The 22,262-nt window shown below is 43.2% G+C and overlaps 2 protein-coding genes across 4 annotated transcripts in view; one reads left to right on the top strand and one right to left on the bottom strand.

Moving 5' to 3' along the window:
• AK7 (adenylate kinase 7) overlaps window positions 1–626 on the top strand; it is a 63,800-nt gene extending 63,174 nt beyond the window's left edge. For all 3 annotated transcript variants that reach the window (XM_027570229.1, XM_027570228.1, XM_027570230.2), the window contains one exon: window positions 446–626. In XM_027570229.1, the coding sequence (XP_027426030.1) occupies window positions 446–484 (39 nt within the window). In that variant the 3' untranslated portion in view covers window positions 485–626. The remainder of the gene's footprint in view (window positions 1–445) is intronic.
• Window positions 445–22,136, bottom strand: LOC113909134. Its single transcript, XM_027570232.2, has 2 exons — window positions 21,813–22,136; window positions 445–1,770 (listed from the first exon to the last, which is right to left on the bottom strand). Exons 1-2 carry the CDS (start codon window positions 22,113–22,115, stop codon window positions 1,696–1,698), a joined length of 378 nt encoding a protein of 125 aa, XP_027426033.1. The 5' UTR covers window positions 22,116–22,136; the 3' UTR covers window positions 445–1,695.
• Window positions 22,137–22,262: the final 126 nt, after the last annotated feature.

Raw genomic sequence — 22,262 nt, 5'->3', positions numbered from 1 at the left:
CATCTGCTGGGCTCAGGTCATGATCCCAGGGTCCTGGGATCGAGCCCCGCATCGGGCTCCCTGCTCCGCGGGAAGCCTGCTTCTCCCTCTCCCACTCCCCCTGCTCGTGTTCCCTCTCTCGTTGTCTCTCTCTCTGTCAAATAAATAAAATCTTAAAAAAAAAAGTAAAGATTTATGTACTTTTATTTTTAAATTTAATTTTATTTATTTATTTGACAGAGAGAAAGGAGCAGGGAGCCCGATGCGGGGCTCGATCCCAGGACCCTGGGATCATGACCTGAGCCCAAGGCAGACACTTAACCAACTGAGCCACCCAGGCACCCGTAAATAAATAAAAATCTTAAAAAAAAAGTAAAGATTTATATACTTTTATTTTTGAATTGTTAACATTAGTAGTAGTGTCTTCTAAACTGACTTGTCTTTTTTGCCTTTCTTTCAATTATAGGCAGAGTATCTCTTCAAGAACAATCCCGAAATGCAGTGAAACTTTCAAGATCGTGTGTGATATACCTTTACAGAGATGGAGATGAGGTTAACAAGTGTAATTTGAAAATTTACTTGAAAAAAAAGTTTTTCCTATTTTTGGGAAATTCTTTGTTTTCCCCACAGGCAAATACTTTGTTATTTTTTCTTAATACTTCCTACTTTTTTTTGGCAAATACTTTATTAGGTAGAGTCATTATAAAAAGCTGATGGCAATGAGTGACTTCATTAAAGAACTTTATTTGAAAGGTAAATTGATAAAGTATCTGTGCATAGTTCATGGAACAGATATTGATTTAATGTTTCATTCTTAGTCAAAGTGTTCTGCACACTTGGATTTACAGTAATTTATAGCATGAAGAAAATTAGACTATATATGATTTGAACACGTAGGCTAATGACTTTACACAGTCTGCTATTGTTGCATGCCAATGGGGTTAGAAAGAAAGGAAAATGGTTTATGCTTTGTTGACTCACACCGAGTCAGATGTCATTGGCTTCCACTAGGTTAAGTTTTGAGTTCAGGGTCAGTATCTTAAGCGATGAGTCAGAGAGAGAATTGTAAACCTCTTGGTAGAAAAAAATCCCATAACAGAATGAATGATCCTAAATATTTGGGATAACTAAAAATTGAATATTTTCAACAAACTTTATAATATAGGCATAAGCCATCAATCTCTATGGTCTTTTCTAGCTTGAAAAATCCCATCATTTCTAGAATTATACTGAATGAGAAATTACCCTGAGTGAAAAATATATTAAAATCTGTTTCATCTCTTTAAATAACGTAATCTGAATATAACTGCAGGTTTTTTTTATTATGGTAAAATACGTACAACGTAACATTTACCATTGTGACCATCTTAAAGTGTAAAAGTCAGTGACACTAAGTGCATTCACTGTGTTTGTTCCATGAAAGGGAGTTAAATGCAAAACGACCTCCGAAGGCTTAGGTGGCAGGAAGACCACAGAAAAAGGCTGACAAGTCCAGCTTGACAAGAAATGGTTTATTAAGGAGACTTATGAACAGAAGTGTGTCTCAGGGTAGCCCCAAGATGAGTAGATCCCCGAAACCCCACTCCCCCCTTAAGAGCTGCTTTTATTGTCCTAGGGGCTGGGAGTCCACCCAATGGGAGAATAGGTGTGTGTTGAGGCACGTGGGTGGCTCAGTCAGTGAGCATCTGACTCTTGATTTCGGCTCAGGTCATGATCTCAGGGTCGTGAGATGGAGCTCTGCTGGGCATGGAGCCTGCTTGAGATTCTCTCCCTGTTTCTTCGCCTCCTCCCCTTTTAAAACAACAACAATAACAAAGAATAGGTGTGTGTCATAGTCCTAATTCCTGGGCACAACAAGGACCTTATGCCCTAAAGGCACACTTAAGGGTGTGGTTAAACAAAAGGAAAGAATGTGAGGGAAGGACTGAGCTTGAGAAGGCTTCAGGTCACAGAGCTGTCCGCATGTCAGCTGTCCGCCTTTGCCCAAGATGGCTGTAGTCTGGTTCACACAGTGCGGGATACTCATCACCACTACCTAGTTTTAGAACCTTTCCATCACCCAGATGGAAATCCTGTCCCCCGTACTATCCCTTCAACCCAGCTCCTGGCAACCACTAATCTGCTTCCTGTCTCTACGGATTTGTCTCTTCTGGATATTTATGTCAACAGACTCACACAATATGTGGCCTTTTGTGTCTTCTTTCACTAGCATGTTTTTAAGGTTCATGCCGTGGCATGTTATCAGGGCTTCATTCCTTTTTGTGGCTGAATAATATCCCACCATGTGCTGTTTAACCATTCATTCGTTGATGGAGCATTTGGGTCGTTTCTACCTTTTAGATACTGTGAATAATGCTGCTATGACCATTTGTGTACAGGTTCTTGTTTGAACAGCTGGTGTGAATTTTGGGGGGCGGATACCCAGGAGCGGAATTGCTGTCACACGATACTATGTTTAACTTGCTGAGCAACTGCCAAACCTCTCTGCAGTAGCTGCATCATTTTCCACGCCCACCAGCAATGCATGAAGATTCCAATTTCTCTGCATTCTTACTAACGCTTGTTAATGTGTGTGTGTGTGTGTGTGTGTGTGTGTGTGATGCTAATGGGTCTGAAGTGGTGTCACACTGTGACTAAGCATGTTTTCATATGCTTGCTGGCCATTTGTATATCTTCTTTGGAGAAATGTATATTCAAGTCCTTTGCTCACTTTGTATTTGTCTTTTTGCTAATGAACTGTAACAGTTTTAATATATTCTGCATGTAAGACCCTTATCAGATATATGATTTGCAAATATTTTTCCCTATTCCATGGCTTGTCTTTTCACTCTCTTGAAGGGTGCCCTTGAATGCAAAAAAGCTCTTAATTTTGATGACATCCAATTTACCTGTTTTTTCTTTTGCTTCCCTGCACTACTTTTGACCCTTACATTTTAATCAAAAACACTACATAAATAAAGAGAATACATCTTCAAGTTTGAAGTCATTAGCCTTTATAATAGTTACCTTTCATGCCTGCATGTTGGTTACATTTCATGACCTTGCTTTTGGCTCACTGAGAAAATCCAAGCAATCAAAAGAGCCATTCTATTCTCCTTCTGCAAACTAGCTCTGTTTCCCTTCTGTGCTTCCATCTGAGACTAACTCCTCACTTGTGCCCTGGATGCCATCCGGTCTCACATCATCAGATGCTGCTCCTAGAACTGTCTCTTCTCTCTCACAGCCTGGTTTCTCCTTCTCTTCTGGATCATCACCCTTTGCTTCCAACTTAATGAATTAGCTCCTACGCTTCGAAACAAGACAAAAACAGATTAAAATGCAAAAACCTTCCTAGCCCTCTGCATTCTCCTCCAGCCATGGCCCCAATATCCTGTTCCTCTTTAGATCAAGGTTACCAGTGACCTCCAAATCCAACTGTGAACTCTTACTTGACCTCTCTGAGCATTTTATCATTTGCTCCTTGAAATCCTCTTTTCCCTCCGCCTGAATGTCTAAAGCATGGCCAATCCCATTCCTAAGCACACTCGCCCCTCCCCTCCACCGCTGCTCCCCCATGCCCCCATCTCAGGGATTGGCAAATCCATCCTTCCAGTTGTTAAGGCCCCAAACCTGGTGTCATCTTTGACACTTTTTCCCCTTATTCACACTCAGTTCTCCAGTGCATCATATGTGCCCAGCTTCTCTGCTTGCTTCTCACCCCTCCAACACTACGGTCCTGGCCCAAGATACCACCATCTCCCACATGGATCAAGACTGTCACCTGTCCCTGGGCTGCTCCTTTCTGTGACCGCTCTTAACATATCAGCAGGGGGATCTTTTTCAAACAGATGTCAGATCCCCTCAAAGCCCTCCAAGGCCTTGCCGTTTCATGTAGGGTGGAAGGCAAAGTCCCGACTTAGCCTACGAGGCCTGATATAGTCTGATCCCTCATGATCTCCCTGCCCCCTCACTTCGTTCTTCATTGCCAAGCACAGTCTGCTTTGGGGACTTTGCCTGGAATCCTCGGCCCACACGTATCCCTGTGGCTCACTCTCACTTCATCCTTGGCTTGGATCAAATATCATGTCCTCAAAGGGGCCTCCTCAGACCATCCTCTTGATGACATTCCACTCTGTTCCTTTTCTCTGCTTGCACTGACATCATTTTATAAGCCTATGTGTTTATCGTCTCTTTCCCCCCCCTAAAAATGTAAGCACCACAGGGGTGGGGATTTTGGTTTTTTCTCTATCTCTAGAGATGAAGAAGGTACATAGCACATGGTAGAGATGTATAAATATTAGTGAATGAAAGCTATTTAGCTGAAATTCTGTTATTTATTTTTTGTAAGATTTTATTTATTTATTTGACAGAGAGATAGAGAGCACAAGTAGGCACAGCGGCAGGCAGAGGGAGAGGGAGAAGCAGACTCCCCTCTGAGCAGGGAGCCCGATGCGGGGCTTGATCGCAGGACTCTGGGATCATGACCTGAGCCGAAGGCAGACGCTTAACCGACTGAGCCACCCAGGCGCCCCTATTTGTTTATTTTATATAACTAATTCAAATCCCCAGTCCTTTGACAAAGTCCATAATACACATTTCCATAGGCTCTGATGGGATACTTGAGTAACTCTGAGAGTCACTAAGAGGCTTTACTAAGTGGCACTGATTTTGGCGAATTCATATAGAGTCCAGCCCTCCGCCATGCAAGTTAAGAAGAGTGATCTCATGCAAACAATCTCACTCTGTTAGCAGCATGTCTGTTTCACTGTCTCCAGTCCTAACATTATTTATTCTCTTCTCTATTTTTAGAAAATGATTGGAAAAGTGGTTGCAGTATCTACCCACATGGGAAAATAATATTTGTTGGAGTTGCAATAGAAAGTTAGGTTGAACACCCGTTATATATAAATGCTTTCTCACCATTATGGAGCATTGAAGCATCTGAGATTCCTTTTATCCCCTTTCTCTGGTAGTGGATGGAATTCCTATATAGCATTAGATAAATTGCAAACACTCAATTTTTTTTTTCCAAATCTAGTTACATAGTACTGTCGGTACCTTTCAGTTTCAGGCAGAAAAACTTAATTAATGTGTTAAGAGAATTTTGATGTTCTTAGATTAAACGCCTATATATAGAAAGAAAAAAAGGAGTATCAGCAATTATTTATCTAACCTTAATTAGGTGATTGATAAAATAAGCCACTGGAAAATTAAACTACCATTTGGAGAAGCTGAAAAAAAAAAAAAAAGAGTGATCTCAGCCATGTCTTCGGTCAGGCAGGACCCTGAGATGTTGACTTGTCTTAACTAATCTCCTAGGAGACCAGGAGAGAAGACAGAGTACCGATTGGACTTACAATGAGATGCATGATTGTTGAGCGGGAGGATATTTGCACCCATTTCACCAGCACATTCTCGTCCTAGAAGCAGGTTATCTGAGTAGGCGGATGATCACAAGCGCTTGGGGAACAAAAACCACGACAAGGCATTGGCTTCCGCTAGCTTGGTGTATCCACCCCCACCCTGCCACCAACATACCTGTCCTGTGTTCTGGTTTTTCCTGAAAAGGTGCACTTGCCTAGGCTTTTGGGTGGGCGGTGAGTTTTTACCTCCATGACTCCCCTTGACACATTCTCTGTCCTGGCCCAAGACACCACCATCTCCCACCTGGATTGTGGCTGTCACCTGTCCCTGGGCTGCTCTTTCTGCAACTGCTCTCAACATACCAGCAGGGGGATCTATCTTTTTCAAACGGATGTCAGATCCCCTCAAAGCCCTCAAGGCCTTGCCATCTCATGTAGGGTGGAAGGCAAAGTCCTGACCTAGTCCTGACCAAAGACCTGACACCTGGCTGGCTTAGTCCAAACAGTGTGTGACTCTTGATCTCGGGGTCAAGAGTTTGAGCCCCCTGCTGGGTATAGAGATTACTTAGATAAATATTTAAAAAAAAAAGAGTCAAAAGCCAAACTTCAGAATTGGGAAGATATTTACAATGGATGTACATAGATATGCACAGATATACAGTAGATAAATGACAGAGGACTGTTCAGAATGTTAAAAATTCCTCCAAGTCAGTAAGACTGACAATCCCAATTTTTAATTTTTAAAAAAATTTTTATTGTTATGTTAATCACCATACATTATTAGTTTTTGATGTAGTGTTCCATGATTCATTGCTTGTGCATAACACCCAGTGCTCCATGCAGAACGTGCCCTCTTTAATACCCATCACCAGGCTAACCCATCCCCCCAACCCCCTCCCCTCTAGAAACCTCAGTTTGTTTTTCAGAGTCCATCATCTCTCATGGTTTGTCTCCCCCTCCGACTTACTCCCCTTCATTCTTTCCCTCCTGCTATCTTCTTCTTTTTATTTTTCTTAACATATATTGCATTATTTGTTTCAGAAGTACTGATCTGTGATTCAACAGTCTTGCACAATTCACAGTGCTCACCATAGCACATACCCTCCCCAATGTCTGTCACCCAGTCACCCCATCCCTCCCACCCCCCACCACTCCAGCAACACTCAGTTTGTTTCCTGAGGTTAAAAATTCCTCATATCAGCGAGGTCCTATGATACATGTCTTTCTCTGATTGACTTATTTCACTCAGCATAACACCCTCCAGTTCCATCCACGTCGTTGCAAATGGCAAGATCTCATTCCTTTTTATGGCTGCATAATATTCCACTGTGTATATATACCAGATCTTCCTTATCCATTCATCTGTCGATGGACATCTTGGCTCTTTCCACAGTTTGGCTATTGTGGACATTGCTGCTATAAACATCGGGGTGCACGTACCCCTTTGGATCCCTACATTTGTATCTTTGTGGTAAATACCCGGTAGTGCAACTGCTGGATTGGATGGTAGCTCTAATTTCAACTGTTTGAGGAACCTCCATACTGTTTTCCAGAGTGGTTGCACCAGCTTGCATTCCCACCAACAGTGTAGGAGGGTTCACCTTTCTCCGCATCCCCGCCAACATCTGTCGTTTCCTGACTTGTTAATTCTAGCCATTCTGACGGGTGTGAGGTGGTATCTCATTGAGGTTTTGATTTGGATTTCCCTGATGCCGAGCGATGTTGAGCACTTTTTCATGTGTCTGTTGGCCATTTGGATGTCTTCTTTGGAAAAACATCTGTTCATGTCTTCTGCCCATTTCTTGATTAGATCATTTGTTCTTTGGGTGTGGTTTGATAAGTTCTTTATAGATTTTGGATACTAGCCCTTTATCTGATATGTCATTTGCAAATATCTTCTCCCATTCTGTCGGTTGTCTTTTGGTTTTGTGGACTGTTTCTTTTGCTGTGCAAAAGCTTTTTATCTTGATGAAATCCCAATAGTTCATTTTTGCCCTTGCTTCCCTTGCCTTTGGCGATGTTTCTAGGAAGAAGTTGCTGCGGCTGAGGTCGAAGAGGTTGCTACCTGTGTTCTCCTTTCGGATTTTGATGGACTCCTGTCTCACGTTTAGGTCTTTCAACCATTTGGAGTCTATTTTTGTGTGTGGTGTAAGGAAATGGTCCAGTTTCATTCTTCTGCATGTGGCTGTCCAATTTTCCCAACACCATTTGTTGAAGAGACTGTCTTTATTCCATTGGACATTCTTTCCTGCTTTGTCAAGGATGAGTTGACCATAGAGTTGAGGGTCCACTTCTGGGCTCTCTATTCTGTTCCATTGATCTATGTGTCTGTTTTTGTGCCAGTACCATACTGTCTTGATGATGACAGCTTTGTAATATAGCTGGAAGTCTGGAATCGTGATGCCGCCAGCTTTGCTTTTCTTTTTCAATATTCCTCTGGCTATTCGGGGTCTCTTCTGGTTCCATACAAATTTTAGGATTATTTGTTCCATTTCTTTGAAAAAAGTGGATGGTATTTTGATGGGGATTGCATTGAATGTGTAGATTGCTCTAGGTAGCACTGACATCTTCACAATGTTTGTTCTTCCAATCCATGAGCATGGAACGTTTTTCCATTTCTTTGTGTCTTCTTCAATTTCTTTCATGAGTATTTTATAGTTTTCTGAGTACAGATCCTTTGCCTCTTTGGTTAAATTTATTCCTAGGTATCTTATGGTTTTGGGTGCAATTGTAAATGGGATCGACTCCTTGATTTGTCTCTCTTCTGTCTTGTTGTTGGTGTATAGGAATGCCACTGATTTCTGTGCATTGATTTTATATCCTGCTACTTTACTGAATTCCTGTATGAGTTCTAGCAGTTTTGGGGTGGAGTCTTTTGGGTTTTCCACATACAGTATCATATCATCTGCAAAGAGTGAGAGTTTGACTTCTTCTTTGCCGATTTGGATGCCTTTGATTTCTTTTTGTTGTCTGATTGCTGTGGCTAGGACTTCTAATACTATGTTGAATAGCAGTGGTGATAGTGGACATCCCTGCCGCGTTCCTGACCTTAGGGGAAAAGCTCTCAGCTTTTCCCCATTGAGAATGATATTCGCTGTAGGTTTTTCATAGATGGCTTTCATGATATTGAGGTATGTACCCTCTATCCCTATACTCTGAAGAGTTTTGATCCAGAAAGGATGCTGTACTTTGTCAAATGCTTTTTCTGCATCTATTGAGAGGCTCATATGACTCTTGTTCTTTCTTTTGTTAATGTATTGTATCACATTGATTGATTTGCGGATGTTGAACCAACCTTGTAGCCCAGGGATAAATCCCACTTGGTCATGGTGAATAATCCTTTTAATGTACTGTTGGATCCTATTGGCTAGTATTTTGGTGAGAATTTTTGCATCCATGTTCATCAAGGATATTGGTCTGTAATTCTTTTTGATGGGGTCTTTGTCTGGTTTGGGGATCAAGGTAATGCTGGCCTCATAAAATGAGTTTGGAAGTTTTCATTCCATTTCTATTTTTTGGAACAGTTTCAGGAGAGTAGGTATTAATTCTTCTTGAAATGTCTGATAGAATTCCCCTGGGAAGCCATCTGGCCCTGGGCTTTTGTTTCTTGGGAGATTTTTGATGACTGCTTCAATTTCCTTAGTGGTTATAGGTCTGTTCAGGTTTTCTATTTCTTCCTGGTTCAGTTTTGGTAGTTGATACATCTCTAGGAATGCACCCATTTCTTCCAGGTTATCTAATTTGCTGGCATAGAGTTGCTCCAATATGTTCTTAAAATTGTTTGTATTTCTTTGGTGTTGGTTGTGATCTCTCCTCTTTCGTTCATGATTTTGTTGATTTGGGTCATTTCTCTTTTCTTTTTGATAAGTCTGGCCAGTGGTTTATCAATCTTGTTAATTCTTTCAAAGAACGAGCTCCTAGTTTCGTTGATCTGTTCTACTGTTCTTTTGGTTTCTATTTCATTGATTTCTGCTCTGATCTTTATGATTTCTCTTCTCCTGCTGGGTTTAGGCTTTATTTGCTGTTCTTTCTCCAGCTCCTTTAGGTGTAGGGTTAGGGTGTGTATTTGATACCTTTCTTGTTTCTTGAGAAAGGCTTGTATTGCTATATACTTTCCTCTCAGGACTGCCTTTGCTGTATCCCAAAGATTTTGAACAGTTGTGTTTTCATTTTCATTGGTTTCCATGAATTTTTTTAATTCTTCTTTAATTTCCTGGTTGACCCATTCATTCTTTAGTAGGATGCTCTTTAGCCTCCATGTATTTGAGTTCTTTCTGACTTTCCTCTTGTGATTGAGTTCTAGTTTCAAAGCACTGTGGTCTGAAAATATGCAAGGAATAATCCCAATCTTTTGGTATCGGTTGAGACCTGATTTGTGACCTAGGATGTGATCAATTCTGGAGAATGTTCCATGGGCACTAGAGAAGAATGTGTATTCCGTTGCTTTGGGATGGAATGTTCTGAATATGTCTGTGAAGTCCATTTGGTCCATTGTTTCATTTAAAGTCTTTATTTCCTTGTTGATCTTTTGCTTAGATGATCTGTCCATTTCAGTCAGGGGGGTGTTAAAGTCCCCCACTATTACTGTATTGTTGTCAATGTGTTTCTTTGCTTTTGTTATTAGTTGCCTTATAAAAGCGGCTTCTCCCATGTTAGGGGCATAGATATTTACAATTGTTAGATCTTCTTGTTGGATAGACCCTTTAAGTAAGATATAGTGTCCTTCTTCATCTCTTATTATAGTCTTTGTTTTAAAATCTAATTTGTCTGATATAAGAATTGCCACCCCAGCTTTCTTTTGGTGTCCATTAACATGGTAAATGGTTTTCCACCCCCTCACTTTCAATCTGGGGGTGTCTTTGGGTCTAAAATGAGTCTCTTGCAGACAGCATATTGATGGGTCTTATTTTTTAATCCAATCTGATAGCCTGTGTCTTTTGATTGGGACCTTTAGCCCATTTACATTCAGGGTAACTATTGAAAGATATGAATTTAGGGCCATTGTATTGCCTGTAAGGTGACTGTGACTGTATATTGTCTGTGTTCCTTTCTGATCTATGCTGCTTTTAGGCTCTCTCTTTGCTTAGAGGACCCCTTTCAATATTTCTTGTAGGGCTGTTTTCGTGTTTGCAAATTCCTTTAGTTTTTGTTTGTCCTGGAAGCTTTTTATCTCTCCTTCTATTTTCAATGACAGCCTTGCTGGATATAGTATTCTTGGCTGCATATTTTTCTCGTTTGGTGCTCTAAAAATATCATGCCCGTCCTTTCTGGCCTGCCAGGTCTCTGTGGATAGGTCTGTTGCCATTCTAATGTTTCTACCATGGTAGGTTACAGATCTCTTCTCCCAAGCCGCTTTCAGGATTTTCTCTTTGTCTCTGAGACTCGTAAGTTTTACTATTAGATGTCGAGGTGTTGACCTATTTTTATTGATTTTGAGAGGGGTTCTCTGTGCCTCCTGGATTTTGATGCCTGTTTCCTTCCCCCTATTAGGGAAGTTCTCTGCTATAATTTGCTCCAATATTCCTTCTGCCCCTCTCTCTCTTTCTTCTTCTTCTGCGATCCCAATTATTCTAATGTTGTTTCATCTTATCATATCGCTTATCTCTCGAATTCTGCCCTCGTGATCCTGTAGTTGTTTCTCTCTCTTTTTCTCTGCCTCTTTATTTTCCATCATTTGGTCTTCTATATCACTGATTCTCTCTCTGCCTCATTTTTCCTAGCAGTTAGTGCCCCCATTTTTGATTGCACCTCATTAATAGCCTTTTTGATTTTGACTTGGTTAGATTTTAGTTCTTTTATTTCTCCAGAAAGCGTTTCTTTAATAACTTCCACGCTTTTTTCAAGCCCAGCTAGTATCTTTAAAGTCATGATTCTGAACTCTAGGTCCGACATCGTACTAATTTCAGTATTGAGTAGGTCCCTGGCAGACGGTACTACCTCTTGTTCTTTGTGCTGAGGTGATTTTTTTCGTCTTGTCATTTTGTCCAGAGGAGAACAGATAAATGAGAGAACAAAATGCTAACAGGTTAACAACGTCCCCAGCAAATATACTGTATACAAATCAGAAAAGACCTGAAACCAGGGGAAAAGAAAGGGAAAGAAGAAAGAGGAAAAAAAAGAAAAAGAAAAAGATAAAAACAAACAAAAACAGAACAAAACAAAACAAAAAAAACAGAATATGATCAAATATGATTAGGCTAGTGCGTAGATCAGTGCCACACACTAGATTTTGGGTGTATTTTGGTCTGTTAGAAGAAAGTGCCTCCTAAAATTTTAAAGGAAGAAAGACTTATATATGTACAAAATAAGGGTTGATACAATGAAGGGATTGAAGATGACTGTAAAGATGAAACTTATAAAAGGTTTTATAAACGGAATTGATAAGAAGTTCTTTGAAAGAAGAAAGAAGAAGATTTAAAAAAAAAAAAGAAAAGAAAAAAAATGGGAGAGACTGTGATCAGGCAGGAGACTAGAACAAAGCCATACACTAGTGATTTAGGGTATATTTTGATCTGTTAGAAGAAACTGTATATCAAAATTTTAAAGAGAGAAGAACTTATATACATATGCTAAAAATAAGGGTAACTACTCTGAAGGGATAAAAGATGACTCTAAAAATGAAAAATAAAAAATGTTTTTTTAAAAAAGGGATTGATAAGATGTTGGTTGAAAAAGGGAAAAAGAAAAATTCAAAAAACAAAAAACAAAAAAGTTAAAAAAATTAACTTTGAAAAACTAATGAATCAAGGTAAAAAGGCCATGAATTCTACGTGCAGTATTCCCCTAGCGCTGGAGTTCTCCTTGATCGGTAAACTTGGTCTTGGCTTGCTGGCTATTCGTGCTGATCTTCTGGGGGAGGGGCCTGTTGCCGTGGTTCCTAAATGTCTTTGCCGGAGGCGGAATTGCCCCGCCCTTGTCGTCCGGGCTAAGCAAGCTGCTCGGGTTTGCTCTCAGGAGCTTTTGTTCCCTACAAGCTCTCAGCACAGCTTTGGAGGACCAGGGTGAAAATGGTGGCCTCCCAATCTCCGCCCGGAGGAGCTGAGAACTCGGGGCCCCGCTCCTCAGTGCGCCCCCAGAGAAAAGCAGTCAATCATTCCCGTCTCCCCGGTCTCCGGCCGCACTCCGCACTCACCCGGCCTGTGACCGAGCGTTTCTATCTCTGGCACCCGATCCTGTGTGGAGTCTCCAAACCCAGCAGATCCCTGCGGTGCGCTCCTGCGCCGCTCCTCCTGGGGGAGGAAGGGGAGTCTCCCCGGCTCTGCCGCCTGTTGGGTCCTTGCTGGAGGAGCAGTGGCCCGAGTGGCCTGGGGATCACAGTTTATGGCCACCCCGAGCTGCAAGCCCACGCCTCGGCTCCGTCTCTGCAGCCGGCTTCCCCGCTCCGATCCCTGGGAGCTCTGCCGCACTCAGGCACCCCCGGTCTTTCTGTGACCCTGAGGGCCCTGAGACCACACTGTCCCGCGAGGGTTCCACCCCCCGCTTAGCCACTGGAGTGACGTCCCTCAGCGGAGCTGACTTCTAAAAGGTCCGATTTTGTGCTCCGCGGCTCTAGCACTTGCCAGAAGCGGCCGACGGAGGCCCCCTCCCCCGCCGTCTATCCTCCCGAATATCGCCTCGGATTCACTTCTCCGCACATCCTACCTTCCAGAAAGTGGTCGCTTTTCTGTTCAGAGAGTTGTTGCTACTCTCTTCTTCGATCTCCTGTTGAGTTCGTAGGTGTTCAGAATGGTTTGATCCCTATTCAGCTGAATTCCTGAGACCAGACGAAATCCCTAGGTCTCCTACTCCTCCGCCATATTGCTCCGCCCCCCAATTTTTAAATTTTTTGACTATCCAATTTAAAAATAGGAAGAAGACTTGAGAAACCACTTCATAAAAAAGGATACCCAAATGACCAATTAGCATATTAACAAGTGTTCAAAGGCAGTGATCATCAGAGAAATGGAAATGAAAACTGCAGGGGGATTCCAGCACAATGCTGCCAGATGGCACAAATTACATGGGATTGTTTACATCAAGTGCTGGGGAGGATGTGGAGTAACTGGAACACACATGTATTGCTGGTGGGACTACAGATTGGTACTATCCCTGTGATAACCTTTGGGAGTACTTATTAAAGCTAAGTATGGGTATATACATGATCCAGCAATTCCACTCTTGGGTCTATGCCCAAGAGGGATGAGTGCTTATGTCTACAAAAAGGCAGGTACAAGAATATTCAAAGCAACATTACTCATAAAAGCCCCGAACTGGGAAAAAACCGAAATGTCCATCAATAGGAGAAAGATATACTGTGATACTTACAATAGGAGAAAGATACAGTGATAGTATAGTACACAGCAATGAAAAAGAATGAACTGTCACTCCCACAACAAAGTCTCATATAGTGTTGAGTGAAGGAAGTTATTACATACAAGGGTGAATAGTGTATGATTCCATGTGTATGAAGTTGAAAAACCAATATAACCAGTCCATAGTGATAGAGGTCAAAATAGGGGTTACGTGGCAGTGGTGGTAGTAATGACAGATGCTTATTCACTGGGAGGGAGTGTGCTGGGGTACTGAACATTTTCTGTCTTGATTCAAGTGCTAGTTACATGAGAGTGAGTGTGCAGAGGAGAAAAATCCATACAGCTCAATAGGCAGTATTATGGGGGGTAAACACAAAAGCCTTCATGCTTGAACACGTTACTGTATAATTGTACTTTAATAATCTTTTAAAAAGGAACTGGTATTCTACCTTAAAAAAATGAAATATACCATGTACCCTAAACTAAAAACAAAACAAAAAGCTAAAAACAAAACAACATAACTCCTTAAAATGTGGACCTGTTCATAGCCATAGAGTTCCTGAGATCCACTTTGGGAAAGAAAAATACCATTTGAATTCCCATTAAGAAAAATTAGTCTTTTATGTTAAAAAATGGAAATTAATCAAAATTCCATTCAAATTCTTTATTTAGAGTATTTTGGGGTATGACACAGTATTAGGTGTTAGATACAAAGTCAGTTTGGTTGAGAAGGAAGGCAGACTCTGCAATGGCTCCCAGTGATCTCCGCCTGATGGTATTCATGCCTTTTGAGTGTGGGTGGAACCTGTGATTGGCTTCTATCCAGTGGAATTCGGCAAACCTTAGGTTACCTAAGACTGTATGAGGTCATGCTAGCAGAATCTTTTGCCTTCTGTTCTTAAATACTTTGATGAAGCAAACTGCTCTGTTGGAGAGACCCACATGGCTAAGAACTGAGAGGGCCCTTAGCAAGCAGCCAGCAAGACACTGATACCTTCAATGCAATAGCTCTGAAGACCTGAATCTTGCCACCAAATGTGTGTGGAAGTTAAGTCCTTCCACAGTCGAGCCCTCAGATGAGACCCCCTCTTCCCCCAGCCCACCATAAATGTAGCTTTGCTAGAGACCCTGAATCAGAGGACCCAGCTAAGCTGTGCCCAAATTCCTGACCCCCCAGAAACTGTCAAAAAATGCGTTTTTTTTTTGTTTTTTGAAATGTGTTTTAAATAGTTTGAAATTTGTGGCATATTGTTACACAGCACTAAATAACTAGTATCATTGAACATGCATCATTATTTTCTAGGAGTTAGCAACCTGAGATGATCGTTGTTATGGACTGAATGTTTAAATGTCCCAAAGTTCGTATGTTGAAGTACTAACCCCCTCCATGTGACTGTATTGGAAATGGGGCCTCTAAGAAAGTAATTAAGGTTAAGTGGAGTCTTAAGGGTGGGGGCCATGACCCAGTAGGATTAGTCTCTTTAAAAGACACCAGAGAGCTTGTTCTCCCTCTCTGTCCCTCACCTTCCCTTCCCTCCCATCACCTCTCCCTCACTCCCTCTCCCCACCATGGGAGCACCGTGAGAAAGTGGCCATCTACAAGCCAGGATAAGTGTCCTCACCAGAAGCTGGTCATGCTGGCACCTTAATCTTGGACTTCCCAGCCTCCAGAACTGTGAGAAATACATTTCTATTGTTTTTTTTTTTTTTTTTTTAAGATTTTATTTATCTATTTGACAGAGAGAGACACAGCGAGAGAGGGAACACAAGCAGGGGGAGTGGGAGAGGGAGAAGCAGGCTTCCCGCGGAGCAGGGAGCCCAATGAGGGGCTTGATCCCAGGACCCTGGGATCATGTCCTGAGCCCAAGGCAGATGCTTAACGACTGAGCCACCCAGGTGCCCCTACATTTCTATTGTTTAAGCCACCAATTATTCTGTGGTATTTTGTTATGGCAGTTCATGCTAAGATAATTACCGACCGTTTTTGTTTCAGCCAGATTAATTATAGAATTGAAAGTAACTGAATGGAAAAAAAATAACTGAACGGAACTACTGGGCAAATCTAAGTTGCCTTTAAGGAATCAGAAACAACTTAATTCTTAAGTACCAATATATGCCAAGCATGGTTTTGTGCTTTGGGCTTAGAATAGTTTGAACAATACGGTTAGGGTTCCTATCTTCATGGAGCTTAGATTTTAGTAAGGATGACAGAATAAGTAAAAAAAAAAAAAAATTAGTGAGGAAGTTCTGGTTATGTGATGAGGATTGTAACGCAAGTAGTTTACATAAGGCGGTCTGGGAAGGCATCTGGGAGGCAGTGACATCTGAGCTTTGACCGGCTGAGAACAAGCCAGCCACGGGAAGGGCTAGGGCAGCAGTGTAGAGGGGGACAAGCATGGAGGCGCTGAGGCAGCAAGGAGCTGAGCATTTTTTTTTTTTTAAGATTTTATTTATTTGAGTGCATGCAGGGGGGAGAGGGAGAAGCAGCCCAGCTCCCCCTCCCCCACCCCAGCCCTGCCAGCGTGGGGCTCCATCCCAGGACCCTGGGATCATGACCTGAGCCGAAGGCAGATGCTTAACCTACTGAGCCACCCAGGTGCCCCTAGGAGCTGAGCATGTTTAAGGAAAAGAGGCCAGTAGGGCTGAAAACACAGGGAGGAAAGGGGCAGAGTTTGAGATGAGGTTAGAGGGAAAATCAAGAGTCAGATCACCCAGGCCTTGTAAGCTACTGTCAAGTTTGGTTTTCTTCTTCTTCTTCTTTTTTTTTTAAAGATTTTACTTATTTATTTGACAGAGAGACAGTGAGAGCTGGAACACAAGCAGGGGGAGTGGGAGAGGGAGAAGCAGACTTTCTGCTGAGCAGGGAGCCCAACGTGGGACTCGATCCCAGGACTCCGGTATCATGACCTAAGCTGAAGGCAGACGCTTAACGACTGAGCCACCCAGGCGCCCCTAGTTTGGTTTTATTCTAAGAGTGATGGGAAGCCATTAAACTGGGTTTTGTTTATTTATTTATTTTTAAAATATTTTATTTATTTATTTGAGAGAGAGAATGAGATAGAGAGAGCATGAGAGGGCGTAGGGTCAGAGGGAGAAGCCGACTCCCTGCTGAGCAGGGAGCCTGATGTGGGACTTGATCCCAGGAGCCTGGGATCATGACCTGAGCTGAAGGCAGTCGCTTAACCAACTGAGCCACCCAGGCGCCCTAAACTGGGTTTTATGTGAGAGCATGATAAAATCTGAGTTTATGTTTTCAAAGTCCAGCTGCTGTATGGAGGATGAATGGAAGGAAAGCATAAACAGAAGCAGGAGAAGAGCACGGAGGCTGCCCCAACCACCCAAACTAAACAAGACAGTGGCTGGGACTAGGGTGGTGGCAGAGGAGATGGAGAAGGGGGTGATTTCTGATGGATTGTGGAGGCGCAATTGACAGGAGTTGACGGTGGTTTGTCTATGGGTAAGCGAGAGATAGGAAGGAATTGAGGAGACTGACTTGCTGTTTTGGCTTCAGTCTGGAAGACCTTTGTGTTGTTGACCTAAAGGCAGAGACCAGAGGAGGCACAAGTTTGGGCCACTTCTCATCAACATGCTATTGAGCTTCTTCCTTTCATGCAAATGGTAGACACATTCTTTTTTTTTTTTTCTTTTTTTAAGATTTTGCTTACTTATTTGAGAGGTGGGGGGAGAACACAGAGGGAGGAGCAGACTCCCCACTGAGTGGAGAGCCCGATGCGGGGCTTGATCCCAGGAACCTGAAATCATGACCTGAGCTGAAGGCAGACGCTTAACTGACCGAGCCACCCAGGCAACCCTAGTAGACACATTCTTTAAAACATAAACTAATAAACATCTAAAGGGAATTTAAAAGAATTTAAAGAAAAGATAGCTCAAGGGTATAGTACTCATTAGATGAAAGTGCATGTGCTACTGTTTTTACTTGAGGGACTCATAAATCTGGTAAATCTTGGCTAAAATTTTTTTTCCAAATTTTTATTTAAATTCTAGTTAACATATAGTGTAATATTAGTTTTAGGAGAATTTAGTGATTCATCACTTACGTGTAACACTCAGCGCTCAACACAGGTGCCCTCCTTAATCCCCATCATCCATTTAGCGCATCCCTGCCCACCTCCCCTCCATCAACCCTGTTTGTTCTCTGTATTTAAGTCTCTCGTGTTGGGTAAAAAATTTTAAAACGTATGCATCATTAGTCGCCAAATGAATCACTGTAGTTTATTATTGGGATAAAAATCTCTATAGCAACACAGTATCTCCAAGTATCACCTCCTAAATGACAGACTGAAGCACAATCTAAGCTAGTTCCAATATGTGAAGAGGACCTGTTCTGAAAAACATTTCTGTCCATTTCTTAAATTTAAATGCACTGTGGACCTATGAGAACCAGCTTAGGAATTTTCCCCCTACTTATGACATTGTTCTGTGGAAAATGCAATCTGAATGATCCTTAAGATAGCAGTAGGAAATGTCTTCCCCCATGGCCACAGTCAGTAGCACACAGGCACTGTGGTAGGGCGAGGGCTGCGGGGATGGGGCGGCAGTTGGAGGGAGTGGGCTGAGCTCTGGGGACAAGCAAGGCAAGGCTAACAATAGGGATCCTGTCTTAACCAGTACACTCACTGGTCACTGGCTTTATCTCATGCTCCACTTTCCTTGGCTCAAGTTATATCCTTAAGTGGATGCTAAACGTTGGGGATACGTGAACACCTAGCTCATTACGCACTCGTGAAGTTTGGGTTGGATTAGATTGTAGTTACCGAGTGTATGGAGGGCCTTTCCTTCTGTGCTGAACTGAAACATGACTCCAAGATACAAATCTTGTTTCCAGAGTTTTAAAATCTCTATCTCCAGGGACGCCTGGGTGGCTTAGTCAGTTAAGTGTCTGCCTTTGGCTCAGTTCATGATCCCAGAGTCCTGGGATCGAGTTCCACCATTGGGCTCCTTGCTCAGCGGGGAGTCTGCTTCTCCCTCTCCCTGCTCCTCCCCCTGCTTGTGCTCACGCTCTCCCTCTGACAAATAAATAAAATCTTAAAAAAAAAAAACCAAAACTCTATCTTCAGGAGCTGACTTCTCAGCTCCTGAAACATGTTTTCCATCACCTGATAGGCATTTCTAAAGGTCCCACAGGCACTTCAAAGAACCCATACCAAATGACTCTCATGACCTCATCCACTCACCTAGTTAGCCTTCTGTTTCCTATTTACTGGTAGCTCCCTCCACTCTGTCGCCCTCCCTAGAACCTTTGAAATCTTGTCTTCTTCCTCTCCCTCCTCTCTCACATTCAGGATTAACTACATCTCCTAAATCTCTCTGAAATCAGTCCCTTTCTTCATTTCAAGCGTCATCATCTCTTACCTGAACCACAGCAAGAGCTAACCTACCCTCCAGCTTCAAAAGCTCTCCCAGCTCAAATTCGTTCCCTACCCTTTTGAGTGATCTTCCCAGAAATGCAGATGTGATCTTATCACTGCTGTCAAACTTTCGAGGGTTCCCCCATTCACAAAAAAAAGATAAAATCTGAATCTTTCAATGGCTCCAGGTCTCGAAGGCCGGTCCTTCGAAGGGAGGCCTTGTTTGGCCACCTTACCTAAAGTTGACCTCCCCCCGTAATTCTATTACCTGGTTTATTTCATTCATGGTTCTTAATTCCCTTGTCTGTTTATGGGTTTATTATTTGCCCCCCACTTCCCAAGAACATAAGGTCTAACTGGGGCAGGGATCTTGACTGTTTTTCATAGTGGAGAGCAACCTCCCAGCTTGAGCACAGTGATGGTGTGTAGCAGGTGTGCAACATTCTGCTGGACAAAGGCCCCTCATTGTCCGCCTCCCACTCCTCTGCAGTTTCATTCCCACCGCATATCTGTGGTTTAGTTACTTCAAAAGTCTCCCTGTTTCCAAATAAACTTTAAATTATTTGTACTTTCCTTCTTTTTGAAAAGTTGTTTCCTGTTACGCCCTTCTCCTCCTGTCCTCTTACTAAGTCCTAACTTTTTTGTCAGCGTTTTTTTAATTGTTAAGCTTTTTTTTTTTTTAACATTTTTTTTGCGGGGGGAGGGCCTGGGTGGCTCAGTTGGTTAAGTGTCTGCCTCCGGCTCAGGTCATGATCCCAGGGTCCTGGGATCGAGCTCCTCGTCAGGCTCCCTGCTCCGCGGGGAGCCTGCTTCTCCCTGTGCCTCTGCTGCTCCCCCTGCTTGTGTTCTCTCTCTAATACATAAAATCTTTAAAAATAAAATAAATAAAAATTTTATTTTATTTATTTATTTGAGAGAGAGAATGAGAGACAGAGAGCACGAGAGGGAAGAGGGTCAGAGGGAGAAGCCGACTCCCCGCTGAGCGGGGAGCCCGATGCGGGACTCGATCCCGGGACTCCAGGATCATGACCTGAGCCGAAGGCAGTCGCTCAACCAACTGAGCCACCCAGGCGTCCAAAATAAATTTTTTTTTTATTGATTTGTAGTTGACAGTGTTATATTAGTTGCAGGTGTACAACATAGAGACTTGACATCAAGACATTTCTATCCCTATTTTTTAAAAGATTTTATTTATCTGTTTGAGAGGCTGAGACAGAGAGAGCAACAGACAGCATGAGTGGGGAGAAGAGGGAGAAGCAGGCTCCCCACTGAGCAGGGAGCTTGATGTGGGACTTGATCCCAGGACCCTGGACCCTGGGATCACAACCTCAGCTGAAGGCAGACACCCAACTGAGCCACCCAGGCATCCTATACGACATTTCTAAAGTCACTTTGGGAAGTCTACTTTGATTCCAACAAATATACTTCCTTTAACTGTCTTCAGAAAGTAATATGGCATCTAGCACATTCTAGGTACTAAATAAATATTCGTTAATTGTGCTATCTAGCTGCCTCATTCTAGAGAAGGCGGAAACAAAATCGGTGTGGAGCACCTGGAGACTGAAAGCACAGAGGTTTCATGACCATGTATCCTTCACTGCCTTTTGAGATGCCAGGCAGAGGACAGCCACGAGCTCAAAAAGTTCCCATTCTTTAATTCCTAACATACATCATCAGTGCCTAGCTTTATGAGCAAATTTTAAGACCACAGCCTTAATGTATTTTATTGATTTCTCTGGATCTCAGATTTTCACTTTTAAGGGCAGGCCTGCTACTGGGCCCCCAACCAAAACCACCTTGATGACAAGAGGGTAAGGGAACAAGTAGAAGATCTGAGAATCAAGGACAAGTCTGTCTCCCAATCAGTGCTGTTCAACAGAAATGAGGGCCATACATATAATTTAAAATTTTCTAATGGCCACATTTTAAGAGAAGACTGATGAAATTAACTTTAGTGAATTTTTTTATATATCCAAAATACTATTTCAGCATATAATGAACATCAAACGCATCAGTTAGGTATCTCATTCTTTTGTTTCTACTGACATCTCTGAAATCTGTATTTTGCACTTACAGTACATCTTAAATGGACTTAGCCTCATTTCAAGTGTGCTCAAAAGTCACATGACAAATGACTATTGTACTGGACAATGCAGGTTTAGGTCCTGTGCTTCTCCCATTGAGCCTTTAGTTCTAGACCGCTTTGTCCTACTAGATGTTCTGTGCAAACAGGTAAGTCCTTTGCCAAATTTCTTGAGGCTAGACACGTCCATGTTAATCTACTTAAATAATTTAGAACTGGGAATTTATCCTTGCCGTATTTATTTCCTTCCCGCCCCTCCATAAACCTTGTGTGACACTTTAGAATGCGTTCTAATTAGCAGAGGGAAGGAATGAATTATCAGAGTCGGGCTCAAGCATGAAGACTCCAGCTTTTGCTGAGGGTGGGGAGTACACTCCTAGGACCCACCCCAGGGATAGATCAGGGCTGCAAAACACAGCCTTTGCTAAAATCCCAATGGTTACTGCCATCGATCGTTCTACGTTAAGTGCAGCTTTACCAGGAAGTTCCAGGGCACCACCTGCTAGTAAAATCAGCTCGTGTTCCAGAACTCGCTGTCATCACAGTGCTGCCCCGCAAATCTATTCATTCAACCATCACTTCTTGAGCGCCTCCGTACACCCTTTGGTGGACAAGTCAGCCGAAAGCCCAAGAGGGGGAACCTCAGTCTAACAGGGGAGGGGGAGTCCCAACAACCAGCCCGTGCTAAGCACTCCTGCATCAACCAACCCATACAGCAGTCGACACGACCCCAGGGAGCAGGTCTTACTCTCACTTCGCAGAAGAGCAGGAAGAGGCCGAGTAACTTGTGGCCACCGAAGGCACCGACCCGAGCGGTCGCGTAAGCCCCGCGTCGGGCGGCACACCCGGCACGCATGGGAGCCTCGGTCCCCGCCGAGCGCCTCCACGGACGCCGTTCAAGGGGAAGCGCGGCCGCCGCGACCTCGGGCGGCGAGAGCGGCGGCGCATTGTGAGGTGCCGCGTGGTGCTCACCGGCGACAGGAGCGTCCCCGCTCGAGGAACAGCCAGCCGTCCGCCGCCTCTCGCACCTCTCCTGGCAGACACCTGACATCCACCGCGGAAGCGCTACGGCTTTGGGGCGGAAATTGTCGGAACGCCGGCCGCCTCAAGAACTACCGTTCCCGTGAGGCTGCGCGGCGCCGGGAGGCCTTTGCGCAGGCGCGCGCACGGCGTGCGTGGCGGCGTCAGCAGTTCTAGA

This window comes from Zalophus californianus, chromosome 6 (assembly GCF_009762305.2).
Source record: "Zalophus californianus isolate mZalCal1 chromosome 6, mZalCal1.pri.v2, whole genome shotgun sequence".
Classification (NCBI taxonomy): domain Eukaryota; kingdom Metazoa; phylum Chordata; class Mammalia; order Carnivora; family Otariidae; genus Zalophus; species Zalophus californianus.
Note: the sequence above shows the minus strand (reverse complement) of the source record. Positions and strands in the feature narration are given on the sequence as shown.